This window comes from Salvelinus namaycush, chromosome 4 (genome assembly GCF_016432855.1).
Source record: "Salvelinus namaycush isolate Seneca chromosome 4, SaNama_1.0, whole genome shotgun sequence".
Lineage (NCBI taxonomy): Eukaryota > Metazoa > Chordata > Actinopteri > Salmoniformes > Salmonidae > Salvelinus > Salvelinus namaycush.
Window position 1 is genome coordinate 75229308 of NC_052310.1, and position 24362 is coordinate 75253669.

The window sequence follows — 24362 nt, forward strand, 5'->3', positions numbered from 1 at the left end:
ATTTGTTTACTGTAAAGCATTGTACATTTTTTTCAAAAAGTTTACTGGTTAGTACCAGGCTGATTGGTCGGCTAGTTGAGCCAGTAAAGGGGGCTTTACTATTCTTAGGTAGCGGAATTACTTTTGCTTCCCTCCAGGCCTGAGGGCACACACTTTCTAGTGGGCTTAAATTGAAGATGTGACAATATCGTCTGCTATTATCCTCAGTAATTTTACATCCAAGTTGTCAGACCCCGGTGGCTTGTCATCGTTGGTAGACAACAATAATCTTTTCACCTCTTTCACACTCTACGTAATTCAAAATGAATGCTTGTCTTTCATAATTTGGTCAGATACACTTGAATGTGTAGTGTTAGTGTTTGTTGCTGGCATGTCATGCTAATCTTGCCAATTAAAAAAATAATTCAAGTAGTTGGTAATATTAGTGGATTTTGTGATGAATGAACCATCTGATTCAATGAATGATGGAGCTGAGTTTGCCTTTTTGCCGGACATTTTATTTAAGGGGCTCCAAAGCTTTTTACTATCATTCCTTATGTCCTTTATCTTTGTTTCATAGTGTAGTTTCTTCTTCTTTTTAATTCAGTTTAGTCATATGATTTCTCAAGTTGCAGTACGTTTGCCAATCGGTTGTGCAGCCAGACTTATATGCCATTCCTTTTGCCTCATCCCTCTCAAACATACATACTGTTTTTACAGTCGTTTTCTTAATGGGTGCCTGCTTATTATTAACTGGGACAAGCAATTTCATGAATGTGTCAAGTGCAGCGTCTGGTTGCTCCTCATTATACACCACGGACCATCAAATATGTTTTACATCAACAACATAGGAATCACTACAAAACGTGTATACAATATCAGGCCTAAAGCTTGGAACTTTGGTTTTCCTAGATATGGCTACTACATTGTGATCACTACATCCAATGGATTTCGATACTGCTTTAAAGCACATTTCTGCCGCATTAGTAAAGATGTGATCAATATATGTTGTTGATTTCATTCCTGTCCTGTTTGGAACTACCCGGCTGATAACCTGGACCAGGTTTGAAGCTTTCTCTTGAGTGGGCAGCCTGATGAAAGCCAGTCAATAATTAAATCACCCAGAAAATATACCTCTGTTGATATCACATACATTATCAAGAATTTCACAGGTTATCCAGATACTGGCTGTTAGCACTTGGTCTATAGCTGCTTCCCACCATAATGGGCTTTAAGTGAAGCAGATGAACCTGGAGCCATATTACTTCAACAGTTTTTAACATGAGATCCTCTCTAAGCTTTACAGGAATGTGGTTCTGAATATGAACGGCAACACCTCCACCGTTGGCATTTCTTTATTTTCTTTAGATGTTATAACCATGTATTGCTACCACTGTATCATTAAAGGTATTATCTAAATGAGTTTCAAAGATTGTCAGAATATGAATGCCATCTGTTTCTAGCAAATTATTGATTTCATGAACCTTGTTTCTTAAGCTACATATGTTAACGTGGGCTATTTTTAACACTTTTCTGGGATGCTTGATTGTTTTCATTGCTTTACTGGGAAGCTTAGCAGAGGTAGACATGCCATGTTATTGATGTTAGTGCAGGGTGAGCTGCACACAGTGGACTTCCTACTAGGGCACACCGACTCAGTGCTAACAGTACAACTCTGGTTCATAGGCACATGATTACTGCATAAAATAGCTGTGGGATCAGCAGAGGCATTCGGGGCAGTAAGAGGGACATAAATTAGGTTACTTACATTGTGTCTTCCAAAGCCCCTGAGATAATGTACATTTTCTGAAGCATATGACAACGCAGCAACACAATGGTAGGGATTAACACCCACAGAGTTGCAATGGTCTCGTAGCCAGTTATGGAGGGCTAAAAGTCTGCTGAACCATTCAATGCCACGATTTAGGGAGGGCAGGGGGACAGATATATTGTGGGGCATTTGTTATGGGTCAAGTAGTGACACAAACAGTTCTTTAAAATCCATCTTCAGCTGTTCTGAGCTGCCCTTCATAATGTCATTGAATCCCACATGAACTATGATAGACTCAATTTTCTGATGCTGGTTTAAAGTGTTTGGGAGCAGCTTATTCATGTCCTGTACCCATGCTGAGACATTTCTCACCACTGAACTGCCCAATACAACAGTCGGAGAAGGGAATGGAGAAATCCACCCATTCTTACCCCTCACACAATTCGTTGAACCTTTCACCGGCCCATGAGATGCAGGATAGAGTACGCCCACTGCTCACATTGATAGGTCCAGACATCCCACTGCAAGCAGTGCCCCATCAGATCCATCGAGGGGAAAGGAGCCGAACTCGATGACGAAGCTGCTGCTGGAGTCAACATAATGGAGTCAGCACCACCGTCGCAGACACAGGCAATCCCAGTGATGAGGGCGCAGGTAAATCAGGCACCAATGCAGCGAAGCTATTCCATATGTCAATCTGCTATGAACCTCTCGCAGTTACTCCCATCCACTAAGCATTATGCCGCTGCCTTCGGTTTCCACCAATTGTGACATGGAACCAGCTCTTTTTGGAACATTCTTCTTGCTGTTCTCCGTCTACTTCACTACAGGATGGAGGAAGAGAAGCAGAAAGAGACGACTTCCTTCGCAGGCATGTTCCAGGAAGCACCTGCCATTCAGATAGGGACAGATGACAAGGCGGGGAAACATCCATCAGACGGTGTCCAGCCATAGGAGTTGAGAACAAGAAAGTTCCAGTTTGTGTTTTCCCTATAAGTTTGAGCAGAATTTAGATTTGTTTGCTAAGCATAGCCAAGTCATTCCTGTAATTCTCCGCTAGCAAACAATTGCTGCATTGGAACTCCGGATTGTCAATATTGTCGTGGACAAGAGCGCAATAAACATAGCTCTACAGAGCTGGAAACATTCATTAGCTACTTCAGGCGAAGCGGGTTCCATTGCAACCTAGCTAGCTAGCTGGCTAGTTGATTGCAGGTGTTGACATAGGTGTCTGAGTTTGTGAGCTGAGTCGGTGTCCCCCGACAGCAGCGTGCCTGTAGCTCCTCCACGGTGTTAATAATTCCTCAATATGTAACGTTAGCCTTGATTTGTATCCGATTGAGCGTCCAGCTACGAATGTCATCTCTCGCCACAGACAGGTTCAGTAACACCACAGCAAAAGCAGACGGTGACGTCTGACGCCTCCCCGGGGGGACACAAATTGTCCAAATAGTCTAGAAACGTATAAGGCCATATGGGGTCTCAGTTAGAGATGTGGTCGGGTCAGCAGCCTGTTTTCAATCAGGTCCTGGTCCGGAGCCAGGAAGGAGATATTTCCAGGATATATACACATTTTTCTCCACTATGGACATCCTAGATCTGTTCACTGGAATGCACAGCACAGCAGACATGTTGTTCTCTGGAGATAACAACATGTCCTGGCATTACAGAGTATCCTCTCCTGGCTGCCCCTATCTACTTCTGAAATGGCTCCCTATTCCCTATATAGTGCACTACTTTAGACCAGAGCCATAAACCCAAAGGTAGTGCACTATAAAGGGAATAGGGTGTCATGTGGGATGGAGACCCGTTCTCAGTGAACCACTCTGAACCTAAATAATGGTCTAATTATATTATTAGAGCTGGAATGTAATGTACACAGGACGGTGGAGAGGAAAGTGTCACGTTCTTGATAATGGACGGACCAAGGCGCAGCGTGTGTAGAGTTCCACATCTTTATTACGGTGAAACATCAAACAAAAACAATAAACCAACAACGAAACCATGACATCAGTGGTTCTACATGCACTCACTCAAACCAATATCCCACAAAGCAAGTGGGAGAAAGGGCTTCCTAAATATGATCCCCAATTAGAGGCAACGATTACCAGCTGCGTCTAATTGAGAACCATACAACCCAGCCACATAGAAAATCAATGACTAGAACATCCCCCTAGTCACGCTCTGACCTAAACACCATAGAGAACCGAGGGCTCTCTATGGTCAGGGCATGACAGAAAGAGGGAGGCCTGTTGGTGCTTCCACTAATGACATCATAGGATTTTTATGAAGGTTCGAGAGCTTTTTAGTACCACCATGTCCTGATTACAGTGTTACTCATATTGCTTTCTCCATAACTCCTAAACCCAGGAATATTCTTAACTATTAACTAATGCGTTTGAGACAATCAGTTGTGTTGTGACAAGGTAGGGGGGTATACAGAAGATAAAAGACCAAGTCCATATTATGGCAAGAACAGCTCAAATAAGCAAAGAGAAACGACAGTCCATCATTACTTTAAGACATGAAGGTCAGTCAATCTGGAACATTTCAAGAACAATGAACGTTTCTTCAAGTGCAGTCGCAAAAAACACCAAGCGCTATGATGAAAATGGCTCTCATGAGGACCGCCACAAGAATGGAAGATCAAGAGTTACCTCTGCTGCAGAGGATAAGTTTATTCGAGTCAGCAGCCTCAGAAATTGCAGCCCAAAAAAATGCTTCACAGAGTTCAAGTAACAGACACATCTCAACATCAACTGTTCAGAGGAGACTGTTTGAATCAGGCCTTCGTGGTCGAATTGCTGCAAAGAAACCACTACTAAAGGACACCAATAAGAAGAAGAGACTTGCTTGGGCCAAGAAACACGAGCAATGGACATTAGACCAGTGGAAAATTGTCCTTTGGTCTGAAGTCCAAATTGGAGATTTTTGGTTCCAACAGCTGTGACTTTGTGAGATGTGGTGTGGGTGAAAGGATAATCTCCACATGTGTATTTCCCACCGTAAAGCATGGAGGAGAAGGAGGTGTTATGGTGTGGGGGTGCTTTGCTGGTGACACTGTCTGTGATTTATTTAGAATTCAAGGCACACTTAACCAGCATGGCTACCACAGCATTCTTCAGTGATACGCCATCCCATCTGGTTTGGGCTTAGTGGGCTCAATTGTTTTTCAACAGGACAATGACCCAACACACCTCCAGGATGTGTAAAGGCTATTTTACCAAGAAGGAGAGTGATGGAGTGCTGCATCAGATGACCTGGCCTCCACAATCCCCCGACCTCAACCAAATTGAGATGGTTTGGGATGAGTCAGACCGCAGAGTGAAGGAAAAGCAGCCAACAAGTGCTCAGCATATGTGGGAACTCCTTTAAGACTGTTGGAAAAGCAGTCCAGGTCAAGCTGGTTGAGAGGATGCCAAGAGTGTGCAAAGATGTCATCAAGGCAAAGGGTTGCTATTTGAAGAATCTCAAATATAAAATATATTTTGATTTGTTTAACACATTGTTGTCTTTGGTTTAGGCGATTTTTTTATTTATTTAACCTTTATTTAACTAGGCAATTCAGTTAAAAACAAATTCTTATTTACAATGACGGCCTAACAAAAGGCAAAAGGTCTCCTGCGGGGACAGGAGCGGGGAATATGAAATTTAAATTAAATTAAAATAAAAGGACAAAACACACACCGGCTCTGATAATAGTCGGATGTGGCGGGGCTTGAAAACTATTACAGACTACAAAGGGAAACCCAGATGCGAGCTGCCCAGTGTAACGAGCGTACCAGACAAGCTTTTATGCTCGCTTCGAGGCAAGCAACACTGAAGCATGCACGAGAGTACCAGCTGTTCTGGATGACTGTGTGATAACGCTCTCGGTAGCCGATGTGAACAAAACCTTTAAACAGGTCTACATTCACAAAGCCGCTGGGCCAGACGGACTACCAGGATGTGTACTCAAAGCATGCACGGGCCAACTGTCAAGTGTCTTCACTGACATTTTCAACCTCTCCCTAACCGAGTCTGTAATACCTACATGTTTCAAGCAGACCACCATAGTCCATGGTCCCAAGGAAGCGAAGGTAACCTGCCTAAATGATTACCACCCTGTGGCACTCACATCGGTAGCCATGAAGTGCTTTGAAAGGCTGGTCATGGTTCACATCAACAGCATCCTCCCGGACACTCTAGACCCACTCCAATTCGCATACCGCCCCAACAGATCCATAGATGACGCAATCTCAATCGCACTCCACACTGCCCTTTTTCACCTGGACAAAAGGAACACCTATGTGAGAATGCTGTTCATTGACTACAGCTCAGCGTTCAACACCATAGTGCCCACGAAGCTCATCACTAAGCTAAGAACTCTGGGACTAAACACCTCCCTCTGCAACTGGATCCTGGACTTCCTGATGGGATGCTGCCAGGTGATAAGAGTAGACAACAACACGTCTGCCACGCTGATCCTTAACACTGGGGCCCCTCAGGGGTGTGTACTTAGTCCCCTCCTGTATTCCCTGTTCACCCACAACTGCATGGCCAAACACGACTCCAACACTATCATTATGTTTGCTGACGACACAACAGTGGTAGGCCTGATCACCGACGACGGTGAGACGGCTTATAGGGAGAAGGTCAGAGAACTGGCAGTGGTGCCAGGACAACAACCTCTCCCTCAATGTGAGTGAGCAAAACGAAGGAGCTGATCGTGGACTACAGGAAAAGGCGGGCCGAACAGGCCCCCATTAACATCGACGGGGCTGTAGTGGAGTGGGTCGAGAGTTTCAAGTTCCTTGGTGTCCACATCACCAACGAACTATCATGGTCCAAACACACCAAGACAGTCGTGAAGAGGGAACGACAATACCTTTTCCCCCTCAGGAGACTGAAAAGATTTCGCATGGGTCCCCAATCCTCAAAAGGTTCTAGAGCTGCACCATCGAGAGCATCCTCACCAGTTGCATCACCGCCTGGTATGGCAACTGCTCGGCATCTGACCGTAAGGCGCTACAGAGGGTAGTGCGAACGGCCCAGTACATCACTGGGGCCAAGCTCCCTGCCATCCAGAACCTATACAATAGGCGTTGTCAGAGGAAAGCCCATAAAAATGTCAGAGACTCCAGTCACCCAGGTTATGGACTGTTTTCTGCTGCTACCTGAGCTGGTACTGACCTGTGACGCAGACAATGAGTTGACCCTGTTGTGGTATTGTGGGCATGGCGCTCCATGGCTGCCGCCCACGTGAACCATGTGCTCCTTCATCAGAGTCTCCGCCCTCTTGATGATGTCACCCATGCGGTGGATGAAACCCTCCTTCTCCGATGGCAGGATGAACTCATTGTGTACCTGGAAAATACACACGCCATGAATAAATCAATAACACATGTCAGCCTGTTTGCCTGCCTGCATGCCTGTCTGTGTATGTACACTACCGTTCAAAAGTTTTGGCTCACTTAGAAATGTCCTTGTTTTTGAAAGACAAGACATTTTTTTGTCCATTAAAATAATATCATATTGATCAGAAATACCTTGTAGACATTGTTAATGAAACTGACAATTTTTTATGGAATATTTACATCGGCGTACAGAGGACCATTAGCAGCAACCATCGCTCCTGTGTTCCAATGGCACGTTGTGTTAGCTAATCAAAGTTGATCATTTAAAAAAACTAATTGATCATGAGAAAAACATTTTGCAAGTATGTTAGCACAGCTGTAGACTGTTGTCCTGATTAAAGAAGTAATAAAACTGGCCTTCTTTAGACTAGTTGAGGATCTGGAGCATCAGCATTTGTGGGTTCGATTATAGGCTCAAAATGGCCAGAAACAAATAACTTTCATCTGAAACTTGTCAGTCTATGCTTGTTCTGAGAAATTAAGGCCATTCCATGCGAGAAATTGCCAAGAAACTGAAGATCTCGTACAACGCTTTGTACTACTCCCTTCACAGAACAGCGCAAACTGGCTCTAACCAGAATAGAAAGAGGAGTGAGAGGCCCCGATGCACAAATGAGTAAGAGGACAAGTACATTAGAGTGTCTAGTTTGAGAAACAGATGCCTCACAAGTCCTCAACTGGCAGCTTCATTAAATAGTACCCGCAAAACACCAGTCTCAACTAGAGGTCGACCGATTATTATTTTTCAACGCCAATACCGATACTGATTATTGGAGGACCAAAAAAGCAGATACCGATTAATCGGCCGATTTTTTAAATGTATTTGTAATAATGACAATTACAACAATACTGAATGAACACTTTTTGTATTTGTATTTCATATACCTTTGACTATTGGATGTTCTTATAGGCACTTTAGTATTGCCAGTGTAACAGTATAGCTTCCATCCCTCTCCTCGCTGCTACCTGGGCTCGAACCAGGAACACATCGACAACAGCCACCCTCGAAGCAGCGTTACCCATGCAGAGCAAGGGGAACAACTACTCCAAGTCTCAGAGCGAGTGAGAGCGAGTGACGTTTAAAACGCTATTAGCGTGCACCCCGCTAACTAGCTAGCCATTTCACATCGGTTACACCAGCCTAATCTCGGGAGTTGATAGGCTTCAATTCATAAACAGCAGAGCTGCTGGCAAAACGCACGAAAGTGCTGTTTGAATGAATGCTTACGAGCCTGCTGGTGCCCACCATCGCTCAATCAGACTGCTCTATCAAATCATAGACTTAATTGTAACATAATAACACACAGAAATACGAGCCTTAGGTCATTAATATGGTCGAATCCGGAAACTATCATCTCGAAAACAAAACATTTATGCTTTCAGTGAAATACGGAACCGTTCCGTATTTTATCTAACGGGTGGCATCCATAAGTCTAAATATTCCTGTTACATTGCACAACCTTCAATGATATGTCATAATTACGTAAAATTCTGGCAAATTAGTTCGCAATGAGCCAGGCGGCCCAAACTGTTGCATATACCCTGCCTCTGCGTGCAATGAACGCAAGAGAAGTGACACAATTTCACCTGGTTAATATTGCCTGCTAACCTGTATTCTTTCAGCTAAATATGCAGGTTTAAAAATATATACTTCTGTGTATTGATTTTAAGAAAGGCATTGATGTTTATGGTTAGGTACACGTTGGAGCAACAACAGTCCTTTTTCGCGAATGCGGACTTCATCGATTATATGCAACGCAGGACACGCTAGATAAACTAGTAATATCATCAACCATGTGTAGTTATAAAAAATCGGCAAAATCGGAGTTCAAAATTACCGATTTCCGATTGTTATGAAAACTTGAAATCGGCCCTAATTAATCGGCCATTCCGATTAATCGGTCGACCTCTAGTCTCAACGTCAACAGAGGTGACTCCGGGATGCTGGCCTTCTAGGCAGAGTTCCTCTGTCCAGTGTCTGTGTTATTTTACCCATATTTTCTGCCATTTCCAGCTACAGTAGTCATTTACAACATTAACAATGTCTACACTGTATTTCTGATCAATTTGATGTTATTTTAATGGACAAAAAAATGGCTTTTCTTTCAAAAACAAGTACATTTCTAAGTGACCCCAAACTTTTGAACGGTAGTGTATGTCTGTCTGCCCTCATTGTCATAACCTCCACACACAGTACTAATTTGTTGGAGCAGTCTAGAGCAGTGGTTCCCAACCTTTTCCGTTCCGGGGACCACCAAATCACGTCAAAATCTCAAGGACCACCATTAGTTGCAGATAATTTTTTTACATAAAATATTTGGTCAATTTTAGCAGTGAATGGAACAAATAAAAGGCCTTTTATTATTATTATATTAAAACAATTTGCATTGTGAACATTTATGTAAAATTGCCAACAATAACATTAATACTCCCAACTGTTATAATTTTTTCAACAACAAAAAAATATAACTAAAAAAATGTAATTAAAATAAATAATCACAATCAAAAATGTGACCACCTGCAGTACCTCCGTGGACCACCAGTGGTCCGAGGACCACAGATTGAAAACCACTGGTCTAGAGCAGGATTAAGGCGGTTTGCATAATTCTGTGAATTGTGGTTTGATTGGATGGTTGGGTGTGGTGAATGGGCTGGCTCTCCTGTCAGCATGTCTTAATTCAGCTCTTGTAGTGCTGGTGTACTTCACTAATAACCACAGGGGCTTTTATAAGACCTAACTAACTCTGTGCCAAGACTCGACTAAACAAAAGCGCACTGTGTTTCATTCAGAGTTGGAATAAACAGAATAATCAGTCAACACAAAGTTCTAGAATTTACCACCAACAGAAGTAGAAAATACCACTACCTCATCTTGGCTACGTGCTTTGTGTATCCCTACGCCAGAACCCCGCCAAGTTCATAATCAAACCTAAATGAGACGTGTGTAAACTAAAATGGCACGGTGTAAACTGCTTATCTACATGCCTCACATCCCCCTAACTGAGATACATCTATATGACATAGAAACACAGAGAAAAGTGTTTAAACTGGAAGTGGGACGTAGAGCCTGTGCTGCTGTGTGAGATAGGGGAAGATAGTAGAATCTGCTATTAAATTAAGCTGGTAGTGCTTCATTTCTCTGGAGATTATACTACCCTATAGTGTGTAGGTCTGTTATTTGGAGATCAGTGAAGGGCCAATGGTCGACTGAGTAGACTAGGTCTGCATCCCAAATGGTGTACCCTATTTCCTATTTAGGGCCCTGGTTAAAAGTAGTGAACTACAGAGGTGACCACTAACCATGACAACTGCGATGTCCTCTGGGTTGTCTCCGTCCAGGTCGAACTTGAAGGTAACCATCTTGTCATTGTGAGTCTGCAGCTGACACTCCACCACCCGGTCGTCTTTGTCAGAGAGCTGCACATAGAGACACCATCCATCAGGGTAACTTTGTTTATGTTCTGTAGACTAACGAAACACTGGGGAAGCAGCAGAACGTCTGTATGTAGAACGTGTGTATGCAGGACGTGTGTATGCAGGATGTCGTCATAGTCATAGTTTTGATGTCTTAACTATTATTCTACAATGTAGAAAATAGTAAAAATAAAGAAAAACCCTTGAATGAGTCGGTGTGTCCGAAATTTTGACTGGTACTGTATACAGTGGGGAGAACAAGTATTTGATACACTGCCGATTTTGCAGGTTTTCCTACTTACAAAGCATGTAGAGGTCTGTCATTTTTTATCATAGGTACACTTCAACTGTGAGAGACGGAATCTAAAACAAAAATCGAGAAAATCACATTGTATGATTTTTAAGTAATTCATTTGCATTTTATTGCATGACATAAGTATTTGATACATCAGAAAAGCAGAACTTAATATTTGGTACAGAAACCTTTGTTTGCAATTACAGAGATCATACGTTTCCTGTAGTTCTTGACCAGGTCTGCACACACTGCAGCAGGGATTTTGGCCCACTCCTCCATACAGGCCATCTCCAGATCCTTCAGGTTTCGGGGCTGTCGCTGGGCAATACGGACTTTCAGCTCCCTCCAAAGATTTTCTATTGGGTTCAGGTCTGGAGACTGGCTAGGCCACTCCAGGACCTTGAGATGCTTCTTACGGAGCCACTCCTTAGTTGCCCTGGCAATGTTTTTCGGGTCGTTGTCATGCTGGAAGACCCAGCCACGACACATCTTCAATGCTCTTACTGAGGGAAGGAGGTTGTTGGCCAAGATCTCGCGATACATGGCCCCATCCATCCTCCCCTCAATACGGTGCAGTCGTCCTGTCCCCTTTGCAGAAAAGCATCCCCAAAGAATGTTTCCACCTCCATGCTTCACGGTTGGGATGGTGTTCTTGGGGTTGTACTCATCCTTCTTCTTCCTCCAAACATGGCGAGTGGAGTTTAGACCAAAAAGCTCTATTTTTGTCTCATCAGACCACATGACCTTCTCCCATTCCTCCTCTGGATCATCCAGATGGTCATTGGCAAACTTCAGACGGGCCTGGACATGCGCTGGCTTGAGCAGGGGGACCTTGCGTGCGCTGCAGGATTTTAATCCATGACGGCGTTGTGTTTTACTAATGGTTTTCTTTGAGACTGTGGTCCCAGCTCTCTTCAGGTCATTGACCAGGTCCTGCCGTGTAGTTCTGGGCTGATCCCTCACCTTCCTCATGATCATTGATGCCCCACGAGGTGAGATCTTGCATGGAGACCCAGACCGAGGGTGATTGACCGTCATCTTGAACTTCTTCCATTTTCTAATAATTGCGCCAACTGTTGTTGCCTTCTCACCAAGCTGCTTGCATATTGTCCTGTAGCCCATCCAAGCCTTGTGCAGGTCTACAATTTTATCTCTGATGTCCTTACACAGCTCTCTGGTCTTGGCCATTGTGGAGAGGTTGGAGTCTGTTTGATTGAGTGTGTGGACAGGCGTCTTTTATACAGGTAACGAGTTCAAACAGGTGCAGTTAATACAGGTAATGAGTGGAGAACAGGAGTGCTTCTTAAAGAAAAACTAACAGGTCTGTGAGAGCCGGAATTCTTACTGGTTGGTAGGTGATCAAATACTTATGTCATGCAATAAAATGCAAATGAATTACTTAAAAATCATACAATGTGATGTTCTGGATTTTAGTTTTAGATTCCGTCTCTCACAGTTGAAGTGTACCTATGATAAAAATTACAGACCTCTACATGCTTTGTAAGTAGGAAAACCTGCAAAATCGGCAGTGTATCAAATACTTGTTCTCCCCACTGTATATTAAAAAAGTGCTGCTGCTAAATTAATATAGGGGAAACTGCAAAGTAGGCATCCCAAATGGTACCCCATTAGCATTATATTCCCCCACTATATAGGGAATAGGGTGCTCTTGGGACAGGCCCTAATTGTGGGCTTGACAATCAGTTGTATAGAATAGTCTTGATTGATTAATTGATTTGTTTTACCCCAGTGATGCGCAGTCTTGAACGGGCTCTCCTCCGGAACAGCTTGCCAGCCGTGCGCCTGGCAGCAGTCTTGCCACTCCTCTCTGATAGGCCCTCGTAGCCATCACTCAAACCCGAGGTCACGTCGGAGGCATAGCTGTGAAGATGATTGGCGTGTTAGTAAATTTGTCATTACCACTGTAAAACCACTGGTGCATTTTATGTTGCAGTCATTTATGAGTTAATAACCATGCAATGAGGATGAAATAGAAATAACCACACGTCACAATAGGAAACAGAGCTAGACCGTTAAACATCCCAAATATACACTCACCGGCCAATTTATTAGGTACAACCCCCGTTCACGACAATTAATGAATCAATCAATCAAATGTATTTATAAAGCCCTTTTTACATCCGCCGATGTCACAAATCACTCCTACAAACAGTGAGTCACATGACCGTGGCTTGCTATATAAAGCGGGCAGACGGGCATCGAGGCATTTAGTTATTGTTTGATTGAACGTTAGAATGGGCAAAACGAGTGACTAAAGCGACTTTGAGTTTGCAATGATTGTCAGTGCCAGGCACGCCAGAACCAGTATCTCTGAAACGGCCGCCCTCCTGGGCTTTTTACGCACTACAGTGTGTAGGGTTTACCGAGAATAGTGCTGTCACATCTACTCCCGCTCCTTCCCTCCGGCGTTCGACGTCGCCGGTATACTAACCACCAGTCCTGGGATGCATCGTTACGCACACCTGGCATCCATTATTACGCGCACCTGCAGATCATTATGATACTCACCTGGACTCCATTACCTTCCTGATTATCTCCCCTTTATCTGTCACTCCCTTGGGTTCCTTCCTCAGTCGGTATTGTTCCTGTGTTCATGCATTGTCGCCACTGTTATGTTGTCTCGTTTCATGTTTGTTGTTTTATTAAACGTTTCACCTGCTTCTCGACTCACAGCGTCTCTGTTACAGGTGCGACAAAAAAAAAACATCCAGTCAGTGGCAGTCCTGTGGGTGAAAACAGCTCATTGATGAGAGAGGTGGAAGGAGAATGGCAAGAATTGTGGAAGCAGGCGGGTCACAAACAGGCGGGTCACAAACAGACAAATAACGGCACAGTACGATAGTATCGTGCAGAATGGCATCTTGGAACGCACAACACGTTGATTCTTGTCATAGAAGGGCTATTGCAGCAGACGACCAAACCGGGTTCCACTCCTATAAGCTAAAAAGGAGAAGAAGTGGTTCCAGCAGGCACGCAATCACCAACACTAGACAGTTGAGGAGTGGAAAAACATTTCTTGGAACATGACAGCGAGTTTACTTGAGTGGCCTGCGCAGTCCCCAGACCTCAACCCAATAGAGCATCTTTGGGATGAGATGGAACGGGCTGTTCACAGCATGAATGTAACGCTGTCCAATCTGCAGCAACTGCATGATGCCATCGCGTCAGCATGGACCAACATCCCTGTGGAACATTTCCGACACATTGTAGAATGCCTTGAAGAATTCAGGCTGTTCTGGAGGCAAATGGGGGCCCGTGCCAGTGCTAGATGGGTGTACCTAATAAACTGTCCGGTGAGTGTATATGCCAAATAAAGCCTAATGTGAGGATATAGTAAACGTTAGTGTGCTGTAATATGGGACACATCTCTGAAAGAAAACAATACAGTCATAAGAAAGGAACAACAAATCCATGTGTTCTCTTCAGCAGTGGAGCATTTATGTAATGAAAACGTGTTACACAGCCTGGGAGAAAATGTAGTAAAAAGCTTCACGGTTAGCTAATTGAGTCCCCTGGGTCTCTTAGAGCCATGGTCCCTGATTTATCCCTCCAGTCATCCACTACTCCTCTGAGGCCAGCAAACATTTACAGACACACGCTCTACTGGTTAGAAGATTCCACTGTGCTTTCTAACCATTCTCTAAAATTTGAATAACTTTTGGGTAACTTTAGTGCACAGCGGATAAAACTTGAACAAGGTATTCCCTAGACAGAATGGGCACCAGATGACAACACACACGTAAAGGACCTCACGCTACTTGCTTAGCGAGTACCACTTCCTCCTGATATGGATCACACCGAGGCTCGAACCCAGGACCTCTGCCTTGCTAGCACACGTGACCTCCTTCCGGAAGTGTCTTACCAGTCGCACCACGCAAAAAGCTTGCTATTCAGCGGCGCAAGTGGGGAAATTTCAAGCTGAGGAGTAAGTTTCACACATCCCCATGTGCTACACATGCAGGACCATACACACACCCGCACACACGCACACAGACCAGCCCCACACCATTCAAGGCTCCCCTACAGAGAAGAAAGCTGTTCTCCTCACATACCGCTTCATGAAAACACAGTTACCAGAAACATCTGATACGAAAGTAAAACAGAAACATCAGAGTCCATTGTGCTTCAATAAATAGACTACAGAGAGGCTGGTGTTTCCCTCAGCTGGAGACAGAGAGGCTGTTGTTTCCCTCAGCTGGAGAGAGAGAGAGGCTGGTGTTTCCCTCAGCTGGAGACAGACAGGCTGCTGCTTCCCTCAGCTGGAGAGAGAGAGAGGCTGTTGTTTCCCTCAGCTGGAGAGAGAGAGAGGCTGTTGTTTCCCTCAGCTGGAGACAGACAGGCTGTTGTTTCCCTCAGCTGGAGACAGACAGGCTGCTGCTTCCCTCAGCTGGAGAGAGAGAGAGGCTGTTGTTTCCCTCAGCTGGGGAGAGAGAGAGGCTGTTGTTTCCCTCAGCTGGAGAGAGAGAGAGGCTGTTGTTTCCCTCAGCCGGAGAGAAACGGGCTGCTGTTTCCCTCAGCTGGAGAGAGACGGGCTGCTGCTTCCCTCAGCTGGAGAGAGAGAGAGAGGCTGTTGTTTCTCTCAGCTGGAGAGAGAGAGAGGCTGTTGTTTCCCTCAGCTGGAGAAAGAGAGAGGCTGTTGTTTCCCTCAGCTGGAGAGAGAGAGAGGCTGTTGTTTCCCTCAGCTGGAGACCGACAGGCTGTTGTTTCCCTCAGCTGGAGAGAGAGAGAGGCTGTTGTTTCCCTCAGCTGGAGAGAGAGAGAGGCTGTTGTTTCCCTCAGCCGGAGAGAGAGACGGGCTGCTGTTTCCCTCAGCTGGAGAAAGAGAGAGGCTGTTGTTTCCCTCAGCTGGAGAAAGAGAGAGGCTGTTGTTTCCCTCAGCTGGAGAGAGAGAGATGCTGTTGTTTCCCTCAGCTGGAGAGAGAGAGAGGCTGTTGTTTCCCTCAGCCGGAGAGAGAGACGGGCTGCTGTTTCCCTCAGCTGGAGAGAGAGAGGCTGTTGTTTCCCTCAGCTGGAGAGAGAGAGAGGCTGTTCTTTCCCTCAGCTGGAGAGAGGGGCTGTTTTGTCCATCAGCTGGAGAGAGAGGCTGTTGTGTCCCTCAGCTGAGAGAGACATGCTGCTGTGTCCCTCAGCTGGAGAGAGACGGGCTGCTGTTTCCCTCAGCTGGAGAGAGACGGGCTGCTGTTTCCCTCAGCTGGAGAGAGGAGCTGTAGCTGGAGAGAGACAGAATGTTATTTCCCTCAGTTGGAGAGAGACAGAATGTTGTTTCCCTCAGCTGGAGAGAGAGAGAGAGGCTGTTGTTTCCCTCAGCTGGAGAGAGAGAGAGAGAGAGAGAGGCTGTTGTTTCCCTCAGCTGGAGAGAGAGAGAGAGAGGCTGTTATTTCCCTCAGCTGGAGAGAGAGAGAGGTTGTTGTTTCCCTCAGCTGGAGAGAGAGAGAGAGAGGCTGTTATTTCCCTCAGCTGGAGAGAGAGAGAGGCTGTTGTTTCCCTCAGCTGGAGAGAGAGAGAGAGAGGCTGTTGTTTCCCTCAGCTGGAGAGAGAGAGAGAGGATGTTATTTCCCTCAGCTGGAGAGAGAGAGAGAGAGAGAGAGGCTGTTGTTTCCCTCAGCTGGAGAGAGAGTGAGAGAGAGAGGCTGTTGTTTCCCTCAGCTGGAGAGAGAGAGAGGCTGTTGTTTCCCTCAGCTGGAGAGAGAGAGAGGCTGTTGTTTCCCTCAGCTGGAGAGAGAGAGAGAGAGAGAGAGAGGCTGTTGTTTCCCTCAGCTGGAGAGAGAGAGAGAGAGGCTGTTGTTTCCCTCAGCTGGAGAGAGAGAGAGAGAGGCTGTTATTTCCCTCAGCTGGAGAGAGAGGCTGTTGTTTCCCTCAGCTGGAGAGAGAGAGAGGCTGTTGTTTCCCTCAGCTGGAGAAAGAGAGAGGCTGTTGTTTCCCTCAGCTGGAGAGAGAGAGAGGCTGTTGTTTCCCTCAGCTGGAGACAGACAGGCTGTTGTTTCCCTCAGCTGGAGACAGACAGGCTGCTGCTTCCCTCAGCTGGAGAGAGAGAGGCTGTTGTTTCCCTCAGCTGGGGAGAGAGAGAGGCTGTTGTTTCCCTCAGCTGGAGAGAGAGAGAGGCTGTTGTTTCCCTCAGCCGGAGAGAAACGGGCTGCTGTTTCCCTCAGCTGGAGAGAGACGGGCTGCTGCTTCCCTCAGCTGGAGAGAGAGAGAGGCTGTTGTTTCTCTCAGCTGGAGAGAGAGAGAGGCTGTTGTTTCCCTCAGCTGGAGAAAGAGAGAGGCTGTTGTTTCCCTCAGCTGGAGAGAGAGAGAGGCTGTTGTTTCCCTCAGCTGGAGACAGACAGGCTGTTGTTTCCCTCAGCCGGAGAGAGAGACGGGCTGCTGTTTCCCTCAGCTGGAGAAAGAGAGAGGCTGTTGTTTCCCTCAGCTGGAGAAAGAGAGAGGCTGTTGTTTCCCTCAGCTGGAGAGAGAGAGAGGCTGTTGTTTCCCTCAGCTGGAGAGAGAGAGAGGCTGTTGTTTCCCTCAGCCGGAGAGAGAGACGGGCTGCTGTTTCCCTCAGCTGGAGAGAGAGAGGCTGTTGTTTCCCTCAGCTGGAGAGAGAGAGAGGCTGTTCTTTCCCTCAGCTGGAGAGAGGGGCTGTTTTGTCCATCAGCTGGAGAGAGAGGCTGTTGTGTCCCTCAGCTGGAGAGAGACATGCTGCTGTGTCCCTCAGCTGGAGAGAGACGGGCTGCTGTTTCCCTCAGCTGGAGAGAGACGGGCTGCTGTCTCCCTCAGCTGGAGAGAGGAGCTGTAGCTGGAGAGAGACAGAATGTTATTTCCCTCAGTTGGAGAGAGACAGAATGTTGTTTCCCTCAGCTGGAGAATGACGGGCTGTCGTTTCACTCAGCTGGAAAGAGGGGCGGTCGTTTCCCTCAGCTGGAGAGAGGGGGCGGTCGTTTCCCTCAGCTGGAGAGAATAGGGGTGGTCGATTACCTCACCTGGAGAGAGGAGCAGTCGTTTCCCTCAGCTGGAGAGAGACAAGACGTTGTTTCCCTCAGCTGGAGAGAGAGGCGCGGTCTTTACCTCAACTGGAGAGAGAGGAGCGGTCGTTTCCCTCAGCTGGAGAGAGACAGGCTGTTGTTTCCCTCAGCTAGAGAGAGAGGGGCTTAATTTCCCTCAGCTGGAGAGAGACAGAATGTTGATTCCCTCAGCTGGAGAGAGAGGGGCTGTCGTTTCCCTCAGCTGGAGTGAGACAGGCTGTTGTTTCCGTCAGCTGGAGAGAGAGAGAGGCTGTTGTTTCCCTCAGCTGGAGAGAGAGAGAGGCTGTAGTTTCCCTCAGCCGGAGAGAGAGATGGGCTGCTGTTTCCCTCAGCTGGAGAGAGACGGGCTGCTGTTTCCCTCAGCTGGAGAGAGACGGGCTGCTGCTTCCCTCAGCTGGAGAGAGAGAGAGGCTGTTGTTTCCCTCAGCTGGAGAGAGAGAGAGGCTGTTGTTTCCCTCAGCTGGAGAAAGAGAGAGGCTGTTGTTTCCCTCAGCTGGAGAGAGAGAGAGGCTGTTGTTTCCCTCAGCTGGAGACAGACAGGCTGTTGTTTCCCTCAGCTGGAGACAGACAGGCTGCTGCTTCCCTCAGCTGGAGAGAGAGAGAGGCTGTTGTTTCCCTCAGCTGGAGAGAGAGAGAGGCTGTTGTGTCCCTCAGCTGGAGAGAGACAGGCTGTTGTTTCCCTCAGCTGGAGAGAGGGGCTGTTGTGTCCCTCAGCTGGAGAGAGAGGCTGTTGTTTCCCTCAGCTGGAGAGAGAGAGAGGCTGTTGTTTCCCTAAGCTGGAGAGAGAGAGAGGCTGTTGTTTCCCTAAGCTGGAGAGAGAGACGGGCTGTTGTTTCCCTCAGGTGGAGAGAGACGGGCTGTTGTTTCCCTCAGCTGGAGAGAGACGGGCTGTTGTTTCCCTCAGGTGGAGAGAGACGGGCTGCTGTTTCCCTCAGGTGGAGAGAGACGGGCTGTTGTTTCCCTCAGCTGGAGAGAGACGGGCTGCTGTTTCCCTCAGGTGGAGAGAGACGGGCTGTTGTTTCCCTCAGGTGGAGAGAGACGGGCTGCTGTTTCCCTCAGCTGGAGAGAGGGGCTGTTGTGTCCATCAGCTGGAGAGAGGGGCTGTTGTGTCAATCAGCTGGAGAGAGACAGGCTGTGTTTATATCAGCTGGAGAGAGAAAGAGAGAGAGGGTGTTGTGTCCCTCAGCTGGAGAGAGAGGGGTTGTTGTGTCCATCAGCTGGAGAGAGGGGCTGTTGTGTCCATCAGCTGGAGAGAATAGATGTTTCAATCAGCTGAAAAAAGGGGCTCTTGTGTCCATGAGCTGGAGAGAGACAGGCTATTGTGTCCCTCAGCTGAAGAGAGACGGGCTGCTGTTTCCCTCAGCTGGAGAGAAGGGATGATTCCATCAGCTGGAAAGAGGGGCTCTTGTGTCCATCAGCTGGAGAGAGACGGGCTATTGTGTCCCTCAGCTGGAGAGAGACGGGCTGCTGTTTCCCTCAGCTGGAGAGAGACGGGCTGCTGTTTCCCTCAGCTGGAGAGAGACGGGCTGCTGTTTCCCTCAGCTGGAGAGAGACGGGCTGCTGTTTCTCTCAGCTAGAGAGAGATGGGCTGCTGTTTCCCTCAGCTGGAGAGAGACAGGCTGCTGTTTCCCTCAGCTGGAGAGAGAAGGGATGTTTTTTCCCTGAGCTGGAGAGAGGGGCCGTTGTTTCCCTCAGCTGGAGAGAGGAGCAGTAGTGTCCATCAGCTGGAGAGAGACAGAATGTAGTTTCCCTCAGCTGGAAAGAGGGGCGGTCGTTTCCCTCAGCTGGAGAGAGAGGGGCGGTCGTTTCCCTCAGCTGGAGAGAGAGGGGCGGTCGTTTACCTCACCTGTAGAGAGAGGAGCGTCCGTTCCCTCAGCTGGAGAGAGACAGGCTGTTGTTTCCCTCAGCTGGAGAGGGACGGTCGTTTCCCTCAGCTGGAGAGAGAGGGGCGGTCGTTTCCCTCAGCTGGAGAGAGACAGGCTATTGTTTCCCTCAGCTGGAGAGAGACAGGTTGTGTTTCTATCAGCTGTAGAGAGAAAGAGAGAGAGGGTGTTGTGTCCCTCAGCTGGAGAGAGACGGGCTGTTGTTTCCATCAGCTGAAGAGAAGAGATGTTTCCATCAGCCGGAAAGAGGGGCTCTTGTGTCCATCAGCTGGAGAGAGAGGGGCGGTCATGTCCCTCAGCTGGAGAGAGAGGGGCGGTCGTTTCCCTCAACTGGAGAGAGGGACTGTTAATTCCCTCAGCTGGAGAGAGGGGCTGTAGTTTCCCTCAGCTGGAGAGAGGGGCTGTAGTTTCCCTCAGCTGGAGAGAGGGGCTGTAGTTTCCCTCAGCTGGAGAGAGGGGCTGTAGTTTCCCTCAGCTGGAGAGAGAGGCTGTTGGTTCCATCAGCTGAAGAGAAGAGATGCTTCAATCAGCTGGAAAAAAGGGCTCTTGTGTCCATCAGCTGGAGACAGACATGCTGTTGTTTCCCTCAGCTGGAGAGAGACGGGCTGCTGTTTCCCTCAGCTGGAGAGAGACGGGCTGCTGTTTCCCTCAGCTGGAGAGAGGAGCTGTAGCTGGAGAGAGACAGAATGTTATTTCCCTCAGTTGGAGAGAGACAGAATGTTGTTTCCCTCAGCTGGAAAATGACGGGCTGTCGTTTCACTCAGCTGGAAAGAGGGGCGGTCGTTTCCCTCAGCTGGAGAGAGGGGGCGGTCGTTCCCTCAGCTGGAGAGAATAGGGGTGGTCGATTACCTCACCTGGAGAGAGGAGCAGTCGTTTCCCTCAGCTGGAGAGAGACAAGACGTTGTTTCCCTCAGCTGGAGAGAGAGGGGCGGTCTTTACCTCACCTGGAGAGAGAGGGGCTTAATTTCCCTCAGCTGGAGAGAGACAGAATGTTGATTCCCTCAGCTGGAGAGAGGGGCTTAATTTCCCTCAGCTGGAGAGAGACAGAATGTCGTTTCCCTCAGCTGGAGTGAGACAGGCTGTTGTTTCCGTCAGCTGGAGAGAGGGGCTGTCATTTCCCTCAGCTGGAGATAGACAGAATGTTGTTTCCCTCAGCTAGAGAGAGAGGGTGTTGTGTTCCTCAGCGGGAGAGAGAGGAGCTTCATTTCCCTCAGCTAAAGAAAAAGGGGCTGTCATTTCCCTCAGCTGGAGAGAGAGGGGCGGTCGATTACCTCACCTGGAGAGAGGAGCGGTCGTTTCCCTCAGCTGGAGAGAGACAGGCTGTTGTTTCCCTCAGCTAGAGAGAGAGGGGCTGTCATTTCCCTCAGCTGGAGAGAGACAGAATGTTGTTTCCCTCAGCTGTAGAGAGAGGGGCTGTTGTTTCCCTCAGCTGGAGAGAGAGGGGTGGTCGTTTCCCTCAGCTGGAGAGAGAGGGGCGTTCGTTTCCCTCAGCTGGAGAGAGAGGGTCGGTCTTTTCCCTCGGCTGGAGAGAGAGGGGCGGACGTTTCCCTCAGCTGGAGAGAGAGGGGCGGTCATTTCCCTCAGCTGGAGAGAGAGGGGCTATCATTTCCCTCAGCTTGAGAGAGAGGGGCTGTCATTTCTCTCAGTTAGAGAGAGACGGGCTGTTGTTTCTATCAGCTGGAGAGAGAGAGAGAGCGAGCGAGAGAAGGTGTTGTGTCCTTCAGCGGGAGAGAGAGGAGCTTAATTTCCCTCAGCTAAAGAAAAAGGGGCTGTCGTTTCCCTCAGCTGGAGTGAGACAGGCTGGTGTTTCCCTCAGCTGGAGAGAGGGGCTGTCATTTCCCTCAGCTGGAGAGAGACAGAATGTCGTTTCCCTCAGCTGGAAAGAGGGGCGTTTCCCTCAGCTGGAGAGAGGGGCGGTCGTTTCCCTCAGCTGGAGAGAGAGGGGTGGTCGTTTCCCTCAGCTGGAGAGAGAGGGGCGGTCATTTCCCTCAGCTGGAGAGAGAGGGGCGGTCATTTCCCTCAGCTGGAGAGAGGGGCGGTCGTTTCCCTCAGCTGGAGAGAGAGGGGCTGTCGTTTCCCTCAGCTGGGAGAGAGGGGCTGTCGTTTCCCTCGGCTGGAGAGAGACGGGCTGTCGTTTCCCTCAGCTGGGAGAGAGAGGGGCTGTCGTTTCCCTCAGCTAGAGAGAGGGGCTGTCATTTCCCTCAGCTAGAGAGAGGGGCTGTCGTTTCCCTCAGCTAGAGAGAGGGGCTGTCGTGTCCCTCAGCTAGAGAGAGGGGCTGTCATTTCCCTCAGCTAGAGAGAGGGCCTGTTGTTTCCCTCAGCTAGAGAGAGGGGCTGTCATGTCCCTCAGCTAGAGAGAGGGGCTGTCGTTTCCCTCAGCTAGAGAGAGAGGGGCTGTCGTTTCCCTCAGCTGGAGAGAGAGGAGCGGTCGTTTCCCTCAGCTAGAGAGAGATGCTGTCGTTTCCCTCAGCTAGAGAGAGGGGCTGTCGTTTCCCTCAGCTAGAGAGAGGGGCTGTCGTTTCCCTCAGCTAGAGAGAGGGGCTGTCGTTTCCCTCAGCTAGAGAGAGATGCTGTCGTTTCCCTCAGCTAGAGAGAGGGGCTGTCGTTTCCCTCAGCTAGAGAGAGGGGCTGTCGTTTCCCTCAGCTAGAGAGAGGGGCTGTCGTTTCCCTCAGCTAGAGAGAGGGGCTGTCATTTCCCTCAGCTGGAGAGAGAGGGGCGGTCGTTTCCCTCAGCTAGAGAGAGATGCTGTCGTTTCCCTCAGCTAGAGAGAGGGGCTGTCGTTTCCCTCAGCTAGAGAGAGGGGCTGTCATTTCCCTCAGCTAGAGAGAGGGGCTGTCGTTTCCCTCAGCTAGAGAGAGGGGCTGTCGTTTCCCTCAGCTAGAGAGAGGGGCTGTCGTTTCCCTCAGCTAGAGAGAGGGGCTGTCGTTTCCCTCAGCTAGAGAGAGATGCTGTCGTTTCCCTCAGCTGGGAGAGAGGGGCTGTCGTTTTCCTCAGCTAGAGAGAGATGCTGTCGTTTCCCTCAGCTGGGAGAGAGGCTGTCGTTTCCCTCAGCTAGAGAGAGGGGCTGTCGTTTCCCTCAGCTAGAGAGAGATGCTGTCGTTTCCCTCAGCTGGGAGAGAGGGGCTGTCGTTTCCCTCAGCTAGAGAGAGATGCTGTCGTTTCCCTCAGCTAGAGAGAGGGGCTGTCATTTCCCTCAGCTAGAGAGAGGGGCTGTCGTTTCCCTCAGCTAGAGAGAGGGGCTGTTAAGAACCTCAGGTCAGTCTGCTGTTTGGACACAGATGTGTACGGAGGCGTATGAACCGTAGAGGTTAGATGGTCCAGTTGGAACTTGACAACTGGTGGTCTGTTTATCTCGGATTCCACTGCTGTTGGAAGCAGATCAGCATTGACTGACCCTATGCCTCTCAACGTGTGTGTGTGTGCGTGCGTACGTGCGTACGTGTATGTGCGTGCGCATTTGTGTGTTTGTGTGTGTGTGTGCGTTGGTATTTGTGTGTCTGGAGGTGATGGGAAAGGCAAGAGATGAATTTCTCTTTTTAGCAAAAATGGACAATAAAGTATCTATTCTAGGGAAGAGGCTGAGGAATGTACCTGTCCACAGGTGAGTTGAAGCCGCTGGTAGAGTGTCCTCCAGAGTGGCCATGCTCCATATTACCCAATACTGCAATACTCTACAAACAGGCCAAGGGAGAGGGAACAGTCAGGAAGAGGGAACAGACACATAGTGTATTATGGTAATTCAAAAATAAAATTTTATGAATGTACAGTTCAGGTAGAGTTACTAGTCATCATCATAGCTAGCTAGCTATTTGTCCCATGCACACACCGAGGGGAAGCGGAGGGCTGGGATGGAGTGGTGCTGAGGGTGTCTGTTGAGGGCGGTAGTCCCAGTCCCAGTCCCAGTGTTTTGGGTCAGGGTGGGAGGGGTCAGGGTTGACCAGTTGAGGCTGACCGCTATCTCCAGGGGATCCTGGAGGCCAGAGGAGCTGAGATAGTCGTCTGTCTCGCAGTCAGCTGTTACAACAAACACATCTGACATCAGCCATGAGCATGTGACTGAGCAGGCATGAGACATCAGCCATGAGCATGTGACTGACCAGGCATGAGACATCAGCCATGAGCATGTGACTGAGCAGGCATGAGACATCAGCCATGAGCATGTGACTGACCAGGCATGAGACATCAGCCATGAGCATGTGACTGACCAGGCATGAGACATCAGCCATGAGCATGTGACTGACCAGGCATGAGACATCAGCCATGAGCATGTGACTGACCAGGCATGAGACATCAGCCATGAGCATGGGACTGACCAGGCAGGGCCGCACTCACTGACTGACTGACACAGACGCACTCACACAAAGGAGTGCACGCACGCATGCACTCACACACCCACACAGTCACGCACACACTCACTCACATACACATGCATGCATGCATGCATACACACACACACACACACACACACACACACACACACACACACACACACACACACACACACACACACACACACACACACACACACACACACACTCAACTGGTGAGGTACACTGTAATACCATCAGGGACTGAATAATTAAGTTATCCTCCTTTCTTTC

General features: G+C 48.3%; 1 protein-coding gene across 1 annotated transcript in view; it reads right to left on the reverse strand.

Moving 5' to 3' along the window:
* LOC120046000 (serine/threonine-protein kinase WNK4-like) overlaps positions 1–24362 on the reverse strand; it is a 107984-nt gene that overhangs the window by 11287 nt on the left and 72335 nt on the right. Inside the window, exons 8-12 of the mRNA XM_038990915.1 lie at positions 23588–23775; positions 23353–23432; positions 12601–12736; positions 10447–10563; positions 6923–7096 (exon numbers count right to left, since the gene is read on the reverse strand). Coding sequence (XP_038846843.1) covers positions 6923–7096; positions 10447–10563; positions 12601–12736; positions 23353–23432; positions 23588–23775 — 695 coding nt within the window. The remainder of the gene's footprint in view (positions 1–6922; positions 7097–10446; positions 10564–12600; positions 12737–23352; positions 23433–23587; positions 23776–24362) is intronic.